The sequence below is a fragment of the Blennius ocellaris genome (assembly GCF_963422515.1).
Source record: "Blennius ocellaris genome assembly, chromosome: 1".
NCBI lineage: Eukaryota > Metazoa > Chordata > Actinopteri > Blenniiformes > Blenniidae > Blennius > Blennius ocellaris.
Window position 1 is genome coordinate 36992799 of NC_137650.1, and position 24340 is coordinate 37017138.

Sequence of the window (24340 nt, forward strand, 5' to 3'; positions counted from 1 at the left end):
GTCAGGTGATTCTACCTCCCTACCAGACTCTAGCCTTACTCAGTATGACGAGGGTGAACGTGCTGCGGGGAAAGTCCGTTGATTTCCCGGCTGAGGGCTGGTGACCAATGGCAAACTTTTCCAGTCCTGGGCATGTGGTCTCTTTGTTCTCAAACATGGCCCCCCCCTCCCCCCCTCCCATGAGGGTGAGTGGCCCCCCTCCCCCCTCCCCCCTCCCATGAGGGTGAGTGGCCCCCCTCCCCCCCTCCCCCCTCCCATGAGGGTGAGTGGCCCCCCCCCTCCCCCCTCCCCCCTCCCATGAGGGTGAGTGGCCCCCCTCCCCCCTCCCCCCTCCCATGAGGGTGAGTGGCCCCCCTCCCGCCTCCCCCCTCCCCCCCTCCCATGAGGGTGAGTGGCCCCCCCTCCCCCCTCCCCCCTCCCATGAGGGTGAGTGGCCCAACATGGGGTTCCTGAAGGCGTCCGTCACGTTACGTAACAGCAGTTTCCTGTCAGTTTTGGTTTGTTCTCGATTCATTCGACTTTTGTTGTCGTCGTTTTTCTTTTTTTTTTTGTGTTTATGTAAAATGTCTGTCAACCATCGTCTGTCTGTCAACCATCGTCTGTCAACCATCGATGGTTCACAGACGATGGTTCACAGACAGACGATGAGGTTGCTCAGGTTGCTCAGGTTGCCGAGGTTGCTCATGTAGCTCAGGTTGCTCAGATGGCTCAGGTTGCTCATGTAGCTCAGGTTGCTCAGATTGCTCAGGTTGCTCAGGTTGCTCATGTGGCTCAGGTTGCTCAAGTTGCTCAGGTTGCTCAAGTTGCTCAGATGGCTCAGGTTGCTCAGGTTGCTCAGGTTGCTCATGTGGCTCAGGTTGCTCAAGTTGCTCAGGTTGCTCAGGTAGAATCTTTACTGCTGCTGTCTGCAGGTGGAGCTTCGCAGCCTCCAGGCGACGGTCCAGTGCTACGCCAGCTCCTCCGTCAGCTCCTCCGTCAGCTCCTCCGTCAGCTCCTCCGTCAGCTCCTACGCCTGCCTGTCGGGCGACTGCGGCTCAGCGGTGGACTCCACCACCTCCACCTTCGCCGGGGACTCATACGGCCTGGCCTGGTGTCTGCAGGAAGTGACCACCACAATAAAGCTCAGCAGCAACGCAGCTTTTGAGATCCGGTGAGCTTCAGCCCCGAAGGGTTCCCACACACGCTTTATTTTGAAAGGTCGCCGTGGCGTCACCCCAGGTTCTGGTCCCTCAGGGTCCCGGCGAGCCTCGGCTACTGGACCCCCAACACCCGGAGCTCCTCCACCCCCCTGGAGGATGGCGGCCCGGGTGGACCTGGGGACCCGGTCCGACACCGGGGAGTCCAACAGACCCCCCATCGCCTCCCTGCCGCCCGTCCTCAGGTCTGTCTCTCTCTCTTCTCTCTCTTTCCGTCCTCGTCCTCATCGAGAACTTCTGATGTCAGAACAGCTTTTATTGTTGTAACAGGAAGACCAAGAGTCTCCTCATGGTGCTGCTTTACTAGGAGCTTGTGTGGGGGGGACATGATGGAGGGGGACATGATGGAGGGGGACATGATGGAGGGGGGCATGATGGAGGGGGACATGATGGAGTGGGACATGATGGAGGGGGCATGATGGAGGGGGGCATGATGGAGGGGGACATGATGGAGGGGGGCATTATGGAGGGGGGCATTATGGAGGGGGACATGATGGAGGGGGGCATTATGGAGGGGGACATGATGAGGGGGGCATTATGGAGGGGGCATGATGGAGGGGGACATGATGGAGGGGGACATGATGGAGGGGGGCATGATGGAGGGGGACATGATGGAGGGGGGCATGATGGAGGGGGACATGATGGAGGGGGACATGATGGAGGGGGGCATGATGGAGGGGGACATGATGGAGGGGGGCATGATGGAGGGGGACATGATGGAGGGGGACATGATGGAGGGGGGCATTATGGAGGGGGCATGATGGAGGGGGACATGATGGAGGGGGGCATGATGGAGTGGGACATGATGGAGTGGGGACATGATGGAGGGGGACATGATGGAGGGGGGGCATTATGGAGGGGGCATGATGGAGGGGGGACATGATGGAGGGGGACATGATGGAGGGGGGCATTATGGAGGGGGCATGATGGAGGGGGACATGATGGAGGGGGACATGATGGAGGGGGGACATGATGGAGTAGGACCTGATGCTGTTTCTTGTCCTGTAACCAGGAAGTAGAGCTATAAGACACCAGGAAGTAGAACTACAAGACAGCAGGAAGTAAAAGTACAAGACACCAGGAAGTAAAAGTATAAGACACCAGGAAGTAGAACTACAAGACACAGGAAGTAGAACTACAAGACACCAGGAAGTAGAACTACAAGACAGCAGGAAGTAGAACTACAAGACACCAGGAAGTAGAACTACAAGACAGCAGAAGTAGAACTACAAGACACCAGGAAGTAAAAAGTATAAGACACCAGGAAGTAGAACTACAAGACACCAGGAAGTAGAACTACAAGACAGCAGGAAGTAGAACTACAAGACACCAGGAAGTAGAACTACAAGACACCAGTTCCTCCTTGTAGTTTTACTGAAAGAACGGAGGAAAGACTTTGTTCTCTTTGATGTCCTGGACTTTGTGTTGCAGGACCCCAAGGAACTGTCCTCAGACGTTCCGACTGACGGTGTTTGACCCGGACGGGGACCGGGTCCGGTGCCGGGTTCCCACCCGGTCCAGTACGTACGAGTGTGGACTGTGTGGACTCCCCGGCGGCTTCTCCTTGGACCAGGTCTAGACCCCCGCCAGGACGCTCCACCAGGACGCTCCACCCGTCCACTGAAGGTCTCTCACCGTTGACTGTTGGCGTCTGTCCCTCAGGACTCCTGCTCCCTGACCTACACCTACACCGGCCTGACGGGGTTCCACTCCATCGAACTGGTGCTGGAGGACTTCGCCCACCAACCCGTCACCCTGTCGTACTCGGACCGACGCGACGGGGCGACGCGGCAGCTCCCGCGTGACGCCGGGCGTCGTCTCCACCTCGTCTCCGACGCCACGCCGTCGCACCGACTGGCGCCCCCCACCTCTCCTCTCAGCAAAGTCCCCCTGCAGTTCACCGTCCTGGGTTTGTTTCTCTACATTCTTTTATTGGGAACTGGAAAAAGTGGGCTAGATTTCTCTTTCATCTGGGAACTGGATGAAAGAGAAATCTAGCCACTTTTTCAAAATAAGAGTCTAACCGTTAGCTGCTGCCTCACGCCGCTACTTTTTAAACGCCATGAAGCCTCATTCAGATTTCACTGAACGAAACACAAAGGGTGTGAGTAGAACCGCCTCCTCTGTGTCGACGCTTACGTCACCTCCACCTCCTCTATCGACACTACGTCACCTCCACCTCCTCTATTGATGCTACATCAACTCCACCTCCTCTATCGACACTACATCACCTCCACCTCCACCTTGACACTACGTCACCTCCACCTCCACCTCGACACTACGTCACCTCCACCTCCACCTTGACACTACATCACCTCCACCTCCACCTTGACACTACATCACCTCCACCTCGACACTACGTCACCTCCACCTCCTCTGTGTCGACACTACATCACCTCCACCTCCACCTCGACACTACATTACCTCCACCTCCACCTTGACACTACATCACCTCCACCTCCACCTCGACACTACATTACCTCTACCTCCACCTTGACACTACATCACCTCCACCTCCACCTCGACACTACATCACCTCCACCTCCTCTGTGTCGACACTACATCACCTCCACCTCCACCTTGACACTACGTCACCTCCACCTCGACCCTACGTCACTGTGCAGGACTCAGTGCCCCCCCCTCTGTGTTCCAGTGGATTCCCACGAAGCGCCCTCCTGTCTCCATGGTGATTTCTTCCCGGTGTTCCTGGCGCCGACTCCGACTCACCAAGCAAGTCTTCCTGCCTTCGCCAACCGAACGCTGGAGCTGGAAGTGCGGTCGACGGCGCAGTACGCCACGTGAGGAACCTCCACGCTTCTTCTCTAGAAATGCTGGTCCATGTTGACTCTTCGCCAAGCGTCATCGGCTGCTGCTCTTCAGGATCCGGGACCTGATCGTCACGGGGCCAAGAGGAATCTCAAAGCACTTCATCGCCACGGGGATCTACGTCATCAAATGGAAACCCAGCGACCGCCACCTGCTCGGCCATTTTCCCGTTTGTTTCGTCTCGGAAGCGAGAGACGGGTGAGTTGAGCTTCTTCACGATGTGTCGTCAGGACTTCTGTCAAAACGACAGAACAACCCGGACCTTGATACCAGGATTGTGGTCAAATGAGCTCCTGATCACTTTCATCCATACGTTCTTCATCTGACGGTCTCTGGTTCCGCCCCAGGTTCAACCGGGTCTACCAGTCGGAGCCGCGCTGCGTCACGGTTCACGTGGGGCATCACGGTCAGTTCCAACCAGACCTTCGGTGTCGGGATGGTTCTGGCCTGACACTGATAGAACAACGTTCAATGGTTCTGCTTCATAGAGGCGGTGGTGACGTGCAACCAAACTACGATGACGGTGGAGCTGGAGAGGACCTACTTCATCCGGCGCCATGAGGACAACCTGCACCTGAAGGACTTCAGGGACTCGTCCTGCAGCTTGAAGAACCAGTCCAACGCCACCCACCTGGTGGTCGTCGTGGCGCTCGGCGCCTGCGGGACGCACGTCGAGGTACGGCCGCTGCAAGGTCCACTCATTGTTCTATTTATCCATGTTGGCTCTTCCAGGTAGCTGGAAGCTAACAGAGCTAATGCTAGCTGGAACGGAACTTGTCTCACATTGTGACGCTCACAATGTAGAATAAATGTCAATCATCATCCTAATACACAAAGTTTTCTTAAAACTTTAGGGGAACTGGTATTTCAGTCCGTCCCTGTTTGTCCACATGGGGTCACTGTGGCAGTATAGAGAGTCAAGACCTCCAGACATCTGTGTCCACTGTAACTTCCCCCGTCTCTCGGGGGGACCCAGGTCAGTCCCAGAGGGACGGAGGGACCAGCTGCTTCCTTGTTTCATGACGGAATCCACATGGTTCCTCTAGGATCTGAGGCTCAGGATCAGTCAGTCTCCAGTCCTCCAACATAGACTATATCAGACTGTCCCAGAGGGACCCTGGTCAAGGTCCCTGTGGTCCTGCAGAGGAGCGTCTACCAGGACAATGTCCAGGGTCTTCAGCGGCTCAGAGCATGTCTCTTCTAGTCCGGGGGTTTGGACTCCCTGTTGACCAGGTAACAGGACGAAGACACTCTGGAGGTCTGAGGTCCTCCGGTAGGGAAGCATGACGGCAAGGAAGAGTCGGAGTTCAGTAGCAGGAAACACTTTGTCTTGTAGAAGTTGGTTCTCCTCCAAACGACAACATGATATTGATTCTAGTCTTTTTGATCACATCGTTCCAGGAGGACGAAGACACCGTCGTCTTCAGGAACCAGATCTCGTCCTCGGACCCAGAAGACATCATCTCCAGGCACAACGACGTGGACATCGCCATCTGCTGCGTCTACCCCAAGAGAAGCAACGTGACTCTGGGGTTCCGCCACAAGAACCCGTACGCCTTCAAAGAGCGAGGCTTCGGGAGCTTCACCTTCCAGTTGGAGTTCTTCCAGAGCCAGCGCTTCAGACAGCAGGTGGAGGCCAGCACCTACCCGGTGGAGGTGTACCTCCAACAGATGATCTACATGCAGATCCAGGCCACCTCGTCCATCCCCGACACAGAGCTGTTTGTGGAGTCCTGCAAGGCCACGCCCTACGACAACCCCGACTCCCACATCAGCTACACCATCATAGAGGATGGGTGGGTGCACTCAGTGGACAGGTGCCGCTCCACCCGACAGACGTCTCTGAACCAGGACCACTGCTCTGTTGCAGGTGTGTGAAGGATCCCACGGTGCAGGTCTACCCCGGCTCCAGGTCTGTCTTCAGGTTCGGAATGGAGGCGTTCCAGTTCATCGGCGCTCACGACCAGGTGACCCTCCATTGACACGTTCTGAACGTTTCTGGTTCCTGCTGAGACAAAAACCAGGAACTGGACTGGAAGCCAACCAATAAGCTCCGTCTTCTTCCCGTGGGCTGATCGGTCCTCTCACACTTTATAGGACCTCCTTGTTTGAAGGTCTTCATGTGGTTCCAGGTGAAAGACTTCCTGTCCCTGTGTCTGCAGGTCTACATCAGCTGCTCCGTCCTCCTGTGTGACAGCGGCGCCCCCGACACTCGCTGCTCTCAGGGATGCGTCCCGGCAGGAAGTCGTCGTCGGAGAAGAGAAGCGGTGGCTCAGACCAGCCGTCACTCCATTTCCCAGGGTCCTTTGCACCTGAAGGCTCTGGACAGTGAGGGTGAGAGCAGTGGGGTTGTTGTCGCCTCTCCTGAAGCACATTGCAGTCGTCTCTGGTCCCTGAACACTCTCTAGGTCACCGTGAGCAGGTGAAACACATCAGAGCAGGGAGTAGCAATCACACACTCAGGAAGGTGAAACACATCAGGGTGGAGAACAGCAATCAGACACTCAGGCAGGTGAAACACATCAGGGTGGAGAACAGCAATCACACACTCAGGCAGGTGAAACACATCAGGGTGGAGAACAGCAATCACACACTTTGGCAGGTGAAACACATCAGGGTGGAGAACAGCAATCACACACTCAGGCAGGTGAAACACATCAGGGTGGAGAACAGCAATCAGACACTCAGGCAGGTGAAACACATCAGAGCAGGGAGTAGCAATCACACACTCAGGAAGGTGAAACACATCAGGGTGGAGAACAGCAATCACACACTCAGGCAGGTGAAACACATCAGGGTGGAGAACAGCAATCACACACTCAGGCAGGTGAAACACATCAGGGTGGAGAACAGCAATCAGACACTCAGGCAGGTGAAACACATCAGAGCAGGGAGTAGCAATCACACACTCAGGAAGGTGAAACACATCAGGGTGGAGCACAGCAATCAGACACTCAGGCAGGTGAAACACATCAGGGTGGAGAACAGCAATCAGACACTCAGGCAGGTGAAACACATCAGGGTGGAGAACAGCAATCACACACTCAGGAAGGTGAAACACATCAGGGTGGAGAACAGCAATCACACACTCAGGCAGGTGAAACACATCAGGGTGGAGAACAGCAATCAGACACTCAGGCAGGTGAAACACATCAGAGCAGGGAGTAGCAATCACACACTCAGGAAGGTGAAACACATCAGGGTGGAGCACAGCAATCAGACACTCAGGCAGGTGAAACACATCAGGGTGGAGAACAGCAATCAGACACTCAGGCAGGTGAAACACATCAGGGTGGAGAACAGCAATCACACACTTTGGCAGGTGAAACACATCAGGGTGGAGCACAGCAATCAGACACTCAGGCAGGTGAAACACATCAGGGTGGAGAACAGCAATCAGACACTCAGGCAGGTGAAACACATCAGGGTGGAGAACAGCAATCACACACTTTGGCAAGTGAAACACATCAGGGTGGAGAACAGCAATCAGACATGATGACATGATGTTGTTTGTTCCAGACTCTGGTCTGAGCTTGAGCCTGGTCCTGAACCTGGTCTTCATCCTGGGCTCTGTGCTGGTGTGTGGAGCCGTGATCTACAGATCCAGAAGATCCGGCGCTAAATACCAGCGCCTGCCGTCCTCTGACAGCGGCTGAGGACGAGGACGAGGACGAGGACGAGGACGAGGACGAGGACGAGGACATGTTTTCTTTCAGGCGGCTGCTTTTCAATCCAAACTATTCTAAGATAATCCTTTAAGCTATTTAGTCCAGAACATAACGGGTCTTGTGTGCCGGAACCTCCTGGACCAGGTTCAGGTTGGAATATTAAACTGTCATTGGTTGAGAGCCGCTTTCAAACACTTCAAAGGGTTTCTTCAAAGAGGAATTTGATCCTTCATCATTTGGCTTCAAAGGTACAGAAGTGATCATTTGTCAGTTTTATCAGGTTTGTTTCTTTTCAAGTGAACCTCCGAAACTCTGCGGCCAAAAACATCCAAACTTCACGAACCTGATCTCCAACCTGGTCCTGGTCCTGGACTGCTTCCTGGTCTGTGGAGCGCTGGTCTACAGGTCCAGGAGGTCTACAAGTCTACAGGTCTACAGGTCCAGGAGGTCTACAGGTCCAGGAGGTCTACAGGTCCAGGAGGTCCAGGAGGTCCACAGTGAAGGACCGTCCACTGAGTGAGGAGGACCACGTCTCTTGAGGGACTCGGTGCTCTGGAGTCTCTGGAACCTCCACAGGGTGGAGGACCAGAGCTGCACCACCTTCTACCGGGTGCTCCTCAGACAAGCCCCGCCCACACACCTGAGCATGCAGGTCATGTGACAGAGACCCTGACCCTTCAGAACAAACCTCTTTTGTATTTATTCCTTGTTTAGAAGATTGCAGGATCCTTGCTCACGTTCGGGGGGGGGGGGGGGGGGGGGTGTTGACTTCTCTAAAGAAAATAAAGTACGGGTACTTATGGATACAAACTGAAGCTCCTCTTCATGTTTCTGAGCTCTTCCTCTCTTCCTCTCTCCGGCGGCCATCTTGTTTGTTTGTTAGTATTCTACCAAGGTTGTAAACTGGGAAATGTGAATTTCCCCATATTTGAAGTACTACAGGCCTACTCACCACTGTATGAAGTACTACAGGCCTACTCACCACTGTATGAAGTACTACAGGCCTACTCACCACTATATAAAGTACTACAGGCCTACTCACCAGTATTTGAAGTACTACAGGTCTACTCACCACTATATGAAGTACTACAGGCCTACTCACCACTATATGAAGTACTGCAGGCCTACTCACCACTATATGAAGTACTACAGGCCTACTCACCAGTATTTGAAGTACTACAGGCCTACTCACCACTATATGAAGTACTACAGGCCTACTCACCACTATATGAAGTACTACAGGCCTACTCACCAGTATTTGAAGTACTACAGACCTACTCACCACTATAAGAAGTACTACAGGCCTACTCACCACTATATGAAGTACTACAGGCCTACTCACCAGTATTTGAAGTACTACAGGTCTACTCACCACTATATGAAGTACTACAGGCCTACTCACCACTATATGAAGTACTACAGGCCTACTCACCACTATATGAAGTACTACAGGCCTACTCACCACTATATGAAGTACTACAGGTCCTACTCACCACTATATGAAGTACTACAGGAGACAGACAGTCAGTGTTGTCGTCAAGTTGCGCTACCAACATTCTTTTGCAAACTTTATTTTGTTAAATCACAACCTTTGTGTGGGAAGTGTTGTACGTAGGTATCTTCCAGGACCTTCAGTGCTTCAGCAGCTTGATAAATGAAGCTCCGGGTCTCTTGATCGTGATGATTAGAAATAAACTGTTTGCATGATCTGAGCTCCTCCGGGCTTCAGGCCAGGAGACGCCTGCCCTCCCCAGCCCGGATAATCATAATCATAATCATAATCATAACCATAATAATCATAATAACCATAATCATAATCATAACCATAACCATAACAATCATAATAATCATAACCATAACCATAATAATAATCAAATGTGTTAGTATTTCCTGGGGTTGCAGTTCTGCCCCTGAACTAAATATTCATAGTTGAGTGACTTAAAAGAGAATTAAAAAGAAATGAAAGAGATCAAAGGTTTGGACTGTCACCGAGTTTTTATTGGTTTGTGAAGAAACAATATGAGCAGATTTAGGTTTGATCTCGTTCAGCTAAATATCCTGTCGCAGTAAAAGTCGTCATCTTGACGTTTAATGAAGCGACAGTGGAAGCGGGAGGATCTACACATCTGGAGAAACACCCAGCAGCTGCCACACCCTTTGATCGTCCTTTCAACCTTTACTTTCATGATTTTGAGTCTAAACCGATTTCCCTGATTCACTTCGTCAATTCAATCAATTCTACTGATTCTAAATCAAACAACCATGAACGTCAAATCAAAAGGATGGTGTGAGGATCACTCAGTATCGGTAGCTTGTAGTGGACGGTATCCGGCCGGGCCCCGCCTGGTCCGGTAGAGAACCAGACCGGAGATCATGGCCACGGCGGCGAGGAGACACCCGGCGATGAAGACCAGGTTCAGGTTCAGGGTCACTGAGAACAGAGACGACAGAGTCACCAAGCTGTGACTGAAACGTGGCGCCTTGCCGTGAGGTAAAGCCTCCCGCCTCCATACCTGAGCCTCTACTTTCCCCGGCGGCACTCCTCAGGCGCAAAGGACCCTGGGACACGAAGTGGCTCTGGCTCTGCACGGCGGCGGCCTCCCTCCTGCGGCGGTGGACGTGTCCAGAGGGATTGTTGGGCCAAGCGCTGGACATGCATCGCTTGAAGCATCTGGTGTTTTGGTTTCCGGCTTCACAGATCAAGACGGAGCAGCTGATGTAGACCTGAACACAGCAGGACCCTGTGAGTCCATCGAGCCCCCTGCTGGCAGCAGCTAGCAAGACCACCAGATCACCACCAGACTGCAGGCTTCCTCCGACGGCCCAAATGTGGACGTAGTTCCATTTCTGGAACCGGGTTCCAACGCTACAAGAACAGCTCGGCCCCGTTAGCCAGCCTTACCTGGGATACATGCCGATGAACTTGAAGGCCTCCAGGCTGAACCGAAACATCCTCTGGTGCGCCGGAGGATGAGTCTCTACAGTTTTATCCACAATGCACCTGGTCAGAGAAGGACGGGTTGGTTCTACTGGGTTCAACTCGCTCAGTTCAGGACCAAACCGAAGACTTTGGGTCACAGCCTCTCGCCCTGAAGCGCAAACACATCCTGACAAACACAAGACCGCCTCTGTAGATGTTGATTTTCACGCCTACCCGTTTTCGATGATGGAGTACGTGGGGGTGTAGTTGGGGGTGTCGTACGGTGAAGCTCTGCAGGTTTCCACAAACAGCTCGGTGTTGCTGATGGAAGACGTGGCCTCGATCTGCATGTAGATCCTGGTGCCCACCTTGTACACCAGAGGGTAGGTGTTCGGATCGATCATGGCGCCGTACGTGTCGTCGGGGAAGAACTCAAACTGGTAAGTGAAGGTGCCCATGCCTCGGTCCCACACCGTGACCTTCTTCCTGTGGGCCACGAAGTTCAAGGTGACGTTTCCTCGCTTGGGGTACTGGCAGTAGAACTGGACGTCCAGCAGGTGCTTCCTGGTGATCTTCTCGCCGTAGCCGTCAAACGCAGTGATGGAGTTCTTGAACATCAGGTTGGTCTCGTCCTCCTGTAGTAGATTGCAAAGTGCTGATTCTGCATTTTGACGATTGGAAAACAAGCGTGCATGAAGGAAGCGAGGCTCCCCCCCCCCCCCCCCCCCCCCCGGTTACCTCGATCTGGGTTCCGCAGGCGTTGAGGGGGAAGATGCCGATGATGTGGGTTTGGTTGGAGCGGGTCTGCAGGTTGCACTGGACGTCTGAAGGGTCGTTGAGATGCAGATTGTCGCCGTGGAAACCGGCAAAGGAATATTTCGCCACTTCTACTCTCATCGTGTCCTCGGTGCAGATCACGTTGGTTTTAACTGGAACGAGCACAGAAAGAATAAATCATTTACATTATTTCTGTTTTATTTATTATCCGAGTCTGAAGAGTCTTTTATTTTGAAAAATTGTGCGACTCCTCTCCGTCCCATCCTCTATGACTCAGGCTTGTCTCGGTCACGTGACACATCAGCACAGTGGCTTCACCTTTACCATCAAATTGACAAAATACCACTGTTTTTGTGTTGGTCATCATTTTATTTTGTAGTATTTAGCCGCCACGCCTTAAGGCCGGTCGGTGGAAATACTGTCTGACATTAAACCGTTTGTGGCGCAAACAAGGTTTGGGACCCGCTGGTTTGAGTAAAATTATGAAAGAATTTAGTTTCAAAATGTTTAAATCCTGGATTCGTCCTGATGAGACTGAAGAATTGTGGAAATGTTGGAACAACGAGGTTTTAATGAATTCCGTCTCATCAAGCAACGACAGACTTCAAGTCCTCCTGATCTCATGTTCATCAGTACTTGTTCTTGTTCCTGTGACGAGACTTCCTGACCGGTCCTACAGTAAGGTCACGTCCTACAGTAAGGTCATCTGGACAAACATAGGTGCAGCTTCAGGGTGGAGTCGCGCTGCACTCCAGCTGCCTGGCTCAAGGGTTTCACTTCAATCAGCAGGAGACCGGCAGACTCACCCGTCCCCTCCCTGACGTCCACGATGACGCAACGCATCTCCGAATGGTAGATTCCAGAGCTGAAACGGCGACGACGAGACTGAGTGAGTCGTCTGGCTGGTGAGACGACGGCGTGGAGCTCAGCGAGACTTACTGTGAGACCAGCCGGGTCTGCTGGTGCTGGTGCTGGTGGGGGTGGGGGTTGTGGCCGTGAGCATAGGTGGTGGTTGTTGGTCTGGCGGTGGTGGTGGTGTACGACCTGATGACAGACAAGGTGGGGGGAAGTCAGTGAGCAGTGAAGTAACTCTGTGACTGGAGACGACTGGAGACGTGAAGGCGGCGCTCACTCCGTCACCGACTCCACGGCGAAGCACACGGGGTAGTGGTTCCACAGGTTGTGTTCCGTGGGTCTCCAGCGGATCACGAACTCGTCGTGCGTCGTCCTTTGCTTGCTGACGCCCCAGGGCCCGCTGATGAGGACGCTGTGGATTCTGTGTGGAAACACAAGCAGAGGTTTCCTGGTGTCCGTGGACCAGAACAGACGGGTTCCAGTGAGAAGAAACGGGATTCACCTACTTTCCGTATTCTACCGTTGCTTTAACTCTGATCTCCGCCACTTTGCCAACCTCGGCTTGGATTCGCGCGCCGTCTTCCGGCGAAGGATAGACCAGCTTTGGAATGTAGACGCCCTCTTGACACGTGGGAACGGGAGGATCCACTGCAGGGAAACACGGCGGCTCAATGGACTCGGAGCACGAAGCAACAACAAGACGTGAATTTCATGTAAACCGTCAACACAGCTAGCCTGAGCGCTAACAGCGTCAGAACGGGAGGTTTGAATAGAGTGAAACACAAACCAAAGAGTTTTTTGAGTCTTACATTTAAACACACCAGAGAATCACATTGTCATGAAGCTGTGGACTCAACGGTACGTCTAACGTACATGAATGGTTCCAGATCAATTCAAAGTTTATTAAAGGCCACGAGCACCAGAGCAAAGGTGGAGTCTCACCTCCACCTTCTGAGTGTTTATGTACTGGTAAACAAAAGCTTTCCAAAAAGCAAAACAAACGTGCTTTTGAAGTCCAGTTGGAACCTTTATCAGAGTAACGATGCGTTGTGGACGAGACGCTTCCACGTTGGTTAGAAAAGACAAAACACTTCTCATTGACTCTCAGTCCAACCTTCTGCTTCCCTGCCTTGATGCTGTCATTTTCACTACAACCACTAGAGGGCGCCAACCACTGGACATCCTGCTGTCGCTGGCGATTGTTGCTCATGTCAATGAGAGATGAGAGACAAGTACCTTCACGAGCTCCACAGACCATGACGTGTAAAACTCAACACACTGGCCACAGTTCGGTAGAGTCTTACGTTACACATAACCCAATATTCGCAAACCACAAATGAAATCTTTCTTACCAAGCAAAGAGAACTGCAGCGGGAGTTTGCTGAGTGGGGTAGTTGTGGTGTAGTACGGCGTTGTGGTTGTGGTGTAGTGGTAGTACGGCGTTGTGGATGTGGTGTAGTGGTAGTACGGCATTCTGGATGTGGTGTAGTATGGCGTTGTGGTTGTGGTTGAGCTTGACGCCCAGGACCCCCAGGAGGAAGGGACATGTCTCTTCCTCCTGTGGACCAGTGGAGACCTGGAGACACTGGATCCGTCTGTGTAGCCCAGGGTGATGTGCTTTCGGGGGAAATCCTCCACCACCAGCTCAAAGCCAAAGACCCGGGCGTTGGCCGTGCCCTGCTGGTATTGCAGTGTGCAGGAAGCCTGTTGGGGGTTTGAGAGGTTGATTGAGGCGGAGCTCCAGCAGGTCACATGGCGAGTTTCAGGACAATGGAGTGTGAAAGCGACCTCATCGAGGAGGAATCCCGGAGGTCTGACGCATGCAGCACATTCGTCTTGGCCCAGAATCCCGTATCTGCACGTGACTTGGTCGCCGTCAGGATCAAAAGACATCAGCCTGTATGTCCGCGGGCAGTTCTGGGGAACTCTGGAACAGACACAGCAGAGCTACAGACCGTCTCCTACAGAACCGGGACACGAATGACGAGGTGGATTCCACTGTCAGACACCAGAAACAAGCCGAGACACAAGCTGGATCCAGAAGGTACGATGGGGAGCCTCTATTGTCTCCATGGATACCAGCATACCAGATCTTCACATCTTCAAATGGACATCAAGATATTCTGGAAAACGCGACGCGACGAGGAGCAAATCCTGTTTTTCCTTCCATGAAAATTTCGAGGAAACGAAACGTACCTCAGGAAAGGCAGGATGGCGACGTCTGGTGACCTGTTTGGTATTCCCGTGTCGGATCTCCTTCCCAAGTCAACATGAGTGAGCAAAGCCCAACGTGTGGTACCGAAACGTTTTGGAATCCAGCAGCAGCTTTGTGCACTGATGAGCAAGGAAACACAAGGCAGCTCAGTGAATTCAACCACAAAGACCAAGTCTGTCCCTCAAGACGAGCTCGGAACACAAGGAAACATTCAGTTGTTTATTGGCACTTGCAGAACTGTACTTGTGGGCGGAGCAGCAGAGAACGTTCAAGGTTCTTCCATTGTTCTAAATCAAGTCCAGCAGCTGTTTGGTCTGAAGTCTGGATCCTGTCGTAACTCCAACTACTAATCTGTGTCCCACACAACCACAACGCAAACTGCTGCTCACACTGGATCCAGTGCTAGTCAACCAGTCACAGCTGGTGTCGGTCACTCTGGTTCCCATAGCAACCAGGTGCTTTGATTGAACCCTGAAGGACCCGGCTCTGCAGGGGGGCGGGGGTTCTGGGCTCTTCCTGCAGGACAGAGTTTGGCCAAACACTGTGGGGGGGGTACCAGGGGCAGTACACCAGCACCAGCACCACCACCACCACCACCACCACCAGCACTACCACCACCATCACCTCCACCACCACCACCACCACCAGCACCACCACCATCACCACCAGCAGCAGCAGCAGCAGCAGCAGTGGCGGCTGGTGATGGAGGCTTTTGGGTGGAGCTCTTCATCAGTCTATTCCTGAGTGTTCATTTAAACAGATGATTTCTACGTCACGTTACGACAAACTCAATGAACTTCAGGTCCGTTTGTCTCCACGTCCGTCCGTTTTAAAATCCTGCCTCAAAACACCCCGAGAGCCTTTTAATGCTTCAGCCGTTAATAAATATGAGCTCATCTAAACATCTATCGTCAACAGGCCTCGACACATTTGCTCAATTTTGAACATGTTTACGTTTGTGTGCTTTTAAAAAAAAACAGGTAAATGAGAAGAATTGAAACGGAGTGAATCCTCTCCGGCACCGACGAGGACAAAGTAGAACGTCTTGAACGTCAAACGCTGCTCGATGGTTTAAAACCCACATTGTTCATCAATGATTCCTGGTCGAGAGCATCCTGCTCTTTTATTGTGAAATATCTCTGGGAAGGTACAGCTCAGGGCTCAATGTTACTTTGGTATAAACATATTTGACATTATTACATTTTGTTAACCTCTTTTGGAAATTTCTCTCTGTTTCTGGGGTTCGGATTCAGGTTGGGGTTTGTTAGGGTTCGGGTTCAGGTTAGAGTTTGGGTTCAGGTTAGAGTTTGGGTTCAGGTTAGAGTTTGGGTTCAGGTTAGAGTTCGGGTTCAGGTTAGAGTTTGGGTTCAGGTTAGAGTTCGGGTTCAGGTTAGAGTTTGGGTTCAGGTTAGAGTTTGGGTTCAGGTTAGAGTTTGGGTTCAGGTTAGAGTTAGGTTTATTACATAAGAAGAAAATGCACAGGCAACAGGACATCCCTTGGTTTTGGCTCGTGTTTTTCTCAAATTTAAAGGAATAGTTGTTTTTTTAAATGGTGGTTTACCTTTGTTTGTTCAAGTTCAGGTTAGGGTTGGGGTTGGGTTCAGGTTAGGGTTCAGGTTCGGGGTAGGGTTAGGGTTAGGGTTTGGTTCGGGTTAGGGTTTGATAGGGTTAAGGTTCGGGTTAGGGTTAGGGTTAAGGTTCGGGTTAGGGTTTGATAGGGTTAGGGTTAGGGTTCGGTTCAGGTTTGGGTTTGTTAGGGCTAGGGTTGGGGCTGGGGTTAGGGTTAGGGTTAGGGTTAGGGTTAAGGTTCGGGTTAGGGTTAGCGCCCTCTCCTGGCACAACATCGTGACGGGAAATGCAGCGTGCGATCATGTGGCGACTCCAGATTCCCGCCAGGACAAGACGTTTACAGTCGCCTTGCCGAAGCAAGGAGGCGTCGGACCAGCGGGACATCGATGAGCTCAATGAAAACACAAACCCACCTCAGCTCGAAGGGTTTGTCGGTGTAGACCACTCTCTTCTCAACGGTTTCGGTTTCACACCACTGGCGGTTGAAGGCGGGGGCGTTGGTCCCGCGGTCGATCGTTCCTCGCAATGTGGTTCTGATGGTGCCGCAGCTTCCGGAGCCACAGGACCAGAAGAGGCTGATGCAGCCGTCGTACGTTGACCTGCTGCGGAACTCCACCTGGGGGGAACCGGGGGGGGGGGGGGGGGGGGGGCAGTTCAGGGGAGGTGAAACACTGCAGAGTTCCTGCATTAACCCTTGTATGCACAACCTACCAGAACCTACCAGAACTGACCAGAACCTACCAGAACTAACCAGAACCTACCAGAACCTACCAGAACTGACCAGAACCGACCAGAACTAACCAGAACTGACCAGAACTGACCAGAACTAACCAGAACCTACCAGAACTGACCAGAACTGACCAGAACCGACCAGAACCGACCAGAACTAACCAGAACCTACCAGAACTAACCAGAACTGACCAGAACTAACCAGAACTGACCAGAACCTACCAGAACCTACCAGAACTAACCAGAACCTACCAGAACTAACCAGAACTAACCAGAACCTACCAGAACTAACCAGAACTAACCAGAACTAACCAGAACTAACCAGAACCTACCAGAACTAACCAGAACTGACCAGCACTAACCAGAACTAACCAGAACTAACCAGCACTAACCAGCACTAACCAGAACTAACCAGAACTAACAAGAACCTACCAGAACTAACCAGAACCTACCAGAACTAACCAGAACCTACCAGAACCTACCAGAACTAACCAGAACTAACCGGCACTAACCAGAACTAACCAGAACCTACCAGAACCTACCAGAACCAACCAGAACCTACCAGAACCAACCAGAACCAACCAGAACCAACCAGAACTAACCAGAACTAACCAGCACTAACCAGAACTAACCAGAACCTACCAGAACTAACCAGAACCTACCAGAACTAACCAGAACCTACCAGAACCTACCAGAACCAACCAGAACTAACCGGCACTAACCAGAACTAACCAGAACCTACCAGAACCAACCAGAACCAACCAGAACCAACCAGAACCAACCAGAACTAACCAGAACTAACCAGCACTAACCAGAACTAACCAGAACCTACCAGAACTAACCAGAACCTACCAGAACCAACCAGAACTAACCAGAACTAACCAGCACTAACCAGCACTAACCAGAACTAACCAGAACTAACCAGCACTAACCAGCACTAACCAGAACTAACCAGAACTAACCAGAACTAACCAGAACCAACCAGAACTAACCAGAACTAACCAGCACTAACCAGCACTAACCAGAACCTACCAGAACCTACCAGAACTAACCAGAACCTACCAGCACTAACCAGAACTAACCAGAACCTACCAGAACCTACCAGAACTAACCAGAACCGACCAGCACTAACCAGAACTAACCAGAACAATTCAAATCACTGTGTTTTTACAGTGCACTGGGTTGTTATAAAATCTTCAAAATCTTTAAAACAAAGACTTGTAGTATTTTGATATTCCAGGTATTCCTCATAAAACATGTTTGTGACATGAGGCCTTTTGCATTTTTATTTATTTCTTCATTAATTTTAAGAAATTGCAGTTTTTGTATCACGACCCTACTGTCCCACAAGTAGGGTCGTCATGAGCCCAGCAGTTCCTCTGGAATCTTCTAGGAAACTTACTTCTTAGCAACTCTGACAGCCCTACTGACACATCTGTGTTACACAAGTATACTGATACAAAAACTGCAATTTCGAAAGAATAACTAAAACTGCAGATGGCCTCATGTCACAAACATGTTTTTTGAGGAATACCTGGAGAATGAATATATCACAACTTTTCATTTTGACGATGTTGAAGAGTAACAATCTGCATCTACGGGTTAACAGGGAGGGTGAAGGTGAAGCGACAGGAAGTGGAGGGCGGCGCTAGCCGGGGCCTCTGGGGGCCGCCTTACCGTCAGGGACCCGTCCGGGTTCTTTCCGACGTAGGTGAAGGTGGAGGTGGTGCCGAAGTAGTGCGAGGCCGAGGCCGGGCCGAGCAGCAGCAGCTGGAGCAGCAGGATCCTGAGGGACATCGTGACTCCACGTCGAGCTCCACCCTTTGCTTTTCACCTCCACCTGCAGATCTTTTATAGCGTCCTGGCGACTGGACGCCGCCCCAATTCCTGCCGAGTCCGGAGGAACGGTCACCGTGGCAACTATATCTCGTATTATTTCAACTATTAGAAATATGTGTTTGTGGCAGCCTGGTAGCAGCCACGCCTCAACACGCTCTGCTTCCGCCACGCTTACTGGAAAGTAGCGAGAACAACTGGGAACCTGAATGTTGAGCCTTGGAGAACAACTGGGAACCTGAATGTTGAGCCTTGGAGAACAACTGGGAACCTGAATGTTGAGCCTTGGAGAACAACTGGGAACCTGAATGTTGAGCCTTGGAGAACAACTGGGAACCTGGATGTTGAGCCTTGGAGAACAACTGGGAACCTGAATGTTGAGCCTTGGAGAACAACTGGGAACCTGAATGTTGAGCCTTGGAGAACAACTGGGAACCTGGATGTTGAGCCTTGGAGAACAACTGGGAACCTGAATGTTGAGCCTTGGAGAACAACTGGGAACCTGAATGTTGAGCCTTGGAGAACAACTGGGAACCTGAATGTTGAGCCTTGGAGAACAACTGGGAACCTGAATGTTGAGCCTTGGAGAACAACTGGGAACCTGAATGTTGAGCCTTGGAGAACAACTGGGAACCTGAATGTTGAGCCTTGGAGAACAACTGGGAACCTGAATGTTGAGCCTTGGAGAACAACTGGGAACCTGGATGTTGAGCCTTGGAGAACAACTGGGAACCTGGATGTTGAGCCTTGGAGAACAACTGGGAACCTGAATGTTGAGCCTTGGAGAACAACTGGGAACCTGGATGTTGAGCCTTGGAGAACAACTGGGAACCTGGATGTTGAGCCTTGGAGAACAACTGGGAACCTGAATGTTGAGCCTTGGAGAACAACTGGGAACCTGAATGTTGAGCCTTGGAGAACAACTGGGAACCTGAATGTTGAGCCTTGGAGAACAACTGGGAACCTGAATGTTGAGCCTTGGAGAACAACTGGGAACCTGAATGTTGAGCCTTGGAGAACAACTGGGAACCTGGATGTTGAGCCTTGGAGAACAACTGGGAACCTGAATGTTGAGCCTTGGAGAACAACTGGGAACCTGAATGTTGAGCCTTGGAGAACAACTGGGAACCTGAATGTTGAGCCTTGGAGAACAACTGGGAACCTGAATGTTGAGCCTTGGAGAACAACTGGGAACCTGAATGTTGAGCCTTGGAGAACAACTGGGAACCTGGATGTTGAGCCTTGGAGAACAACTGGGAACCTGAATGTTGAGCCTTGGAGAACAACTGGGAACCTGAATGTTGAGCCTTGGAGAACAACTGGGAACCTGAATGTTGAGCCTTGGAGAACAACTGGGAACCTGAATGTTGAGCCTTGGAGAACAACTGGGAACCTGAATGTTGAGCCTTGGAGAACAACTGGGAACCTGAATGTTGAGCCTTGGAGAACAACTGGGAACCTGAATGTTGAGCCTTGGAGAACAACTGGGAACCTGGATGTTGAGCCTTGGAGAACAACTGGGAACCTGGATGTTGAGCCTTGGAGAACAACTGGGAACCTGAATGTTGAGCCTTGGAGAACAACTGGGAACCTGGATGTTGAGCCTTGGAGAACAACTGGGAACCTGGATGTTGAGCCTTGGAGAACAACTGGGAACCTGAATGTTGAGCCTTGGAGAACAACTGGGAACCTGAATGTTGAGCCTTGGAGAACAACTGGGAACCTGAATGTTGAGCCTTGGAGAACAACTGGGAACCTGAATGTTGAGCCTTGGAGAACAACTGGGAACCTGAATGTTGAGCCTTGGAGAACAACTGGGAACCTGGATGTTGAGCCTTGGAGAACAACTGGGAACCTGAATGTTGAGCCTTGGAGAACAACTGGGAACCTGAATGTTGAGCCTTGGAGAACAACTGGGAACCTGAATGTTGAGCCTTGGAGAACAACTGGGAACCTGAATGTTGAGCCTTGGAGAACAACTGGGAACCTGAATGTTGAGCCTTGGAGAACAACTGGGAACCTGGATGTTGAGCCTTGGAGAACAACTGGGCCACGCCGAGCCGCTCAAACGCTTCTGGAGCCGCGTCAAAACGTAGTCGTGTGACGAGGCCCAACTCCGTCCCGCTGTGATTAGCATTAGCATTGGTGTCCATGTACAGTAGCTGTGATTAGCATCAGAATTAGCATCCATATACAGTAGCTGTGATTAGCATTAGCATTGGTGTCCATGTACAGTAGCTGTGATTAGCATCAGAATTAGCATCCATATACAGTAGCTGTGATTAGCATTAGCATGCTTAAATAGCAGTTAGCATCCTCCCTCGGAGCACGTTTTATCTTCTAGCTTCAGTGTTCATGAAGAAGGAACGGCTCCAGGTCCGCTCGGCTCCTCTGAGCTCGTCGTCATGGAGACGGCGGCCGCATCAGGATCCTGACCCGGTTGTCGTCTCCATGACGACGAGCGGGTCAGGATCCTGCTCTGGAACAAGTTCAACACAGAACCTGGTTCCTTCAGCATCAATCTGCATGACAGGAGGGGCTCAACTAATCCTCAACTAATCCTCAACTAATCCTCAACTAACCCTCAACTAATCCTCAACTAACCCTCAACTAACCCTCAACTAATCCTCAACTAACCCTCAACTAATCCTCAACTAACCCTCAACTAATCCTCAACTAACCCTCAACTAATCCTCAACTAATCCTCAACTAACCCTCAACTAATCCTCAACTAACCCTCAACTAATCCTCAACTAACCCTCAACTAATCCTCAACATCTTCCTCCTCCAACATCAGATTATAGAGCATCTTCCTCCTTTAATCCAGATTATAGAACATAACTGTTGGAACTTCAGATTAATTTAAAAAGTGAGTCAGTCATTAAACTGAGCCACACAGTGCTGACAGCTTTACGAACGCTAATGCTCATGCTAATGCTAACGCTAATGCTACAAGAACACAGTTCTGCCATCGTCATTAAAACACACTGATCTTCTTTACTTTGCACAAGACTGATCTGATCATAATCCTGGTTGTGGAGTTTCCAGATTATTGAACGATGTCATTGTTTATCAGATTATCAATGAAATCAAAACAGATTTCTGCCTGCGTCAAGATGTGATTTATTCTCTGCTTTTCAATCCGTGCACATTTGAAGAAATTCAGACAACAGCAGAAGACGACTAACAAGAATAACAATCTTCGCCTCGTGACGAAGGGAAAGACGTCACTGCCGAGAAGAGCAGCTGCAACTTTTCCCATAATCTGCAGAAAGTCCAGTTTACAAACGGCATTGCTGGCTATTTGATCTGATTGTTTGATCTGATTGTTTGATCTTATTGTTTGATCTGATTGTTTGATCTTATTAAATCTGCTTTCATTAAATCAAAATGTTTTCACAGGTGGCGACGTCATCATTTGAGTGGCGGCGGTGTGGCGGTGGTGTGGCGGCGGTGTAGCGGTGTGGCGGCGGTGTGGCGGCGGAGGACAAACGTGGGAAACGTTTCATGAGAACGGAACCAAACTCTCAATAGTCTAAATGTTCAAAACATCAACTCGGCGTCGTTCTGCTGATTTCTGACTATTGGGCTTCAAGTGAGCAGGAGACCTGCCGTATGGACGTCAACCATACGGCAGGTCTCCGCTGTATGGACGCCGTCCATACAGCGGAGACCTGCTCAGTCAGTCACTTCAAATAAATACAACTTTATTTATCTGACGTCAAATATGACAGTCATCTGCTAACGATGCTACTGAGAAAAAACATTTCAAGAGTGAGCGGAGGAGCCGTTAGCAATACTTTTATTTTGACAGTCACCATGATGACAATCCAACTTGGTGGTTTTATTTTGACAGTCACCATCAAAACAATCCAACTTGGTGGTTTTATTTCGACAGTCACCATCATAACAATCCAACTTGGTGGTTTTATTTTGACAGTCACCATCATAACAATCCAACTTGGTGGTTTTATTTTGACAGTCACCATCATAACAATCCAACTTGGTGGTTTTATTTTGACAGTCACCGTAATAATCCAACTTGGTGGTTTTATTTTGATAGTCACCATAATAACAATCCAACTTGGTGGTTTTATTTTGATAGTCACCATAATAACAATCCGACTACATCATCTTCACTGTTTCCGTTGATTTTCTACACAGCTGATGTATAAATGTGAATGTTTTCTGGTTTTTAGGTGAAACTTTGTCTAAACGAGGCCAAAATCAATTGATTGACGCAGCAAACGAGTCACAAAGAGAAAAAACCCCTTGATGTTTCTCCTTTGAGCTACAAACGAGTCCAGACACGTCGTCCTGTCGGGAGGATTTATGTGATATTGTTCTTCAATATTGTTCTTCAATACCGAGCAGCAGCCAAATGTCACTAATATATATTAAAGTATTTCCTGCTGAACAGCCTCAGGCCTCCGTCTCATTCTGTGCTCGTGTTTATTTAATATTTAAGGTGGAACAATGGAGCGCTTGGCTTTAACTACTTCCTGCTTTGTGTTGTTTTATTCCTGTGGTGTGATGTTGAGGTTGGACTCACACGCCCTGCTGGCTGACGGGAACTGTAATCCATTACTTTTAATTAATTGTTTCAAAGGTCAATAATTCACTTTTAATTTTTTCAGAAAACAGGATCTCATAAAGTCATAAAAACAGCCATTTTTTAAATAATTTATTTTATCTCATAGTTCTGAGATAATTATGTCATTAATTCAGAAAAACAGCTGATTTGTATTTGTTCAGCTTCCTTCTCCAGAGTGCAGAACACATATTTCCCCAGAGGAGTCGGTATTAAACTAGCAGACTCAGTTTATTGTACGTTGTTATTTACTGTTTGATGTATTTTCAGTTTTAGTGTGTTTGATGATGATGAAGATCATAAAATGAATATTGTTGAATGTCAGAATAAGACTCACAGGATGACGATGGAAATGATTTAGTCAAAAACAAGAAGCAGAAAAAAAAACAATAGAAAAGGTAGAAATATGCCACTTGTCACATATTTCACTTTTATTTTCCCTGACGTCTTTATATTGTTTACTAACATTCACATGATGATGATGATGATGATGATGATGATGATGATCTTCTGTGGTCATTATTTTTAATTCTTCAGCAATAATAAACTTAAATGTGATAAATCCAGATAAAACCCATTTGTTTCTTATGAAACAATTAATATCTTGTAAATTTCCTAAACGATCTCAGTAAATTTCTGTTATTAAAAAAAAAAATCAACAAAATGCATTTTGTAATTTATGTGACGATTTAGTATTTTAAACGTGAAGCAGCCGAATGAAGGACTTGTGACGAACCACCGACAGTCGGTGTCACGTGGAAACAAACCTTTGATCTCTGGACAAACCAGGTGTTGTTCTCAGTTTGACCACCTGGGGGCAGTGTGACGTCACAGTTTCATCCTGATAAACCCAGCAGGCCACGTCAACACGAGCAACGCTGTGTTTATGTATTTTAAATGCATTTGTCTTCTTCAGAACTGTTTCAATGTCCAGTGAAACCTGTGATGTCCAAGGACCAGTGTCCCCTGAAGACAGGTGTCCTCTCGTAGCAGCTACGCTAACCAACTCACTTCTCTGGAATCACAGTGCAGTTTTAACGTCACCTGTCACTTTAGATTTTATTTGGAGTTCTTATTATTTTGCTATTTCTACTTAGTGAAGAGTCTATATAACATTGTACATAATTATTGATCTTATTTTATTATTTTAGACCCATC

At 50.0% G+C, this 24340-nt stretch overlaps 2 protein-coding genes across 2 annotated transcripts; one reads left to right on the forward strand and one right to left on the reverse strand.

Moving 5' to 3' along the window:
• Positions 1 to 1028: 1028 nt before the first annotated feature.
• On the forward strand, positions 1029 to 7678 carry LOC308131614 (ZP domain-containing protein-like; the record flags this gene model as incomplete). The annotated part of the gene is made up of 12 exons (XM_080498401.1): positions 1029 to 1150; positions 1234 to 1381; positions 2628 to 2769; positions 2859 to 3105; positions 3850 to 3994; positions 4077 to 4220; positions 4370 to 4428; positions 4511 to 4698; positions 5424 to 5818; positions 5893 to 5989; positions 6185 to 6356; positions 7542 to 7678. The coding sequence occupies exons 2-12, from the start codon at positions 1296 to 1298 to the stop codon at positions 7676 to 7678; spliced, it is 1812 nt and encodes a 603-aa protein (XP_080354527.1). The 5' UTR covers positions 1029 to 1150; positions 1234 to 1295.
• Positions 7679 to 9673: 1995 nt separating this feature from the next.
• Positions 9674 to 18563, reverse strand: LOC308133752 (uncharacterized protein). The gene is made up of 14 exons (XM_080501263.1): positions 18433 to 18563; positions 16440 to 16642; positions 14439 to 14576; positions 14031 to 14169; positions 13595 to 13946; positions 12749 to 12890; positions 12520 to 12663; positions 12327 to 12431; positions 12194 to 12252; positions 11349 to 11539; positions 10845 to 11245; positions 10595 to 10691; positions 10204 to 10417; positions 9674 to 10121 (listed from the first exon to the last, which is right to left on the reverse strand). The coding sequence occupies exons 1-14, from the start codon at positions 18550 to 18552 to the stop codon at positions 9985 to 9987; spliced, it is 2442 nt and encodes an 813-aa protein (XP_080357389.1). The 5' UTR covers positions 18553 to 18563; the 3' UTR covers positions 9674 to 9984.
• Positions 18564 to 24340: the final 5777 nt, after the last annotated feature.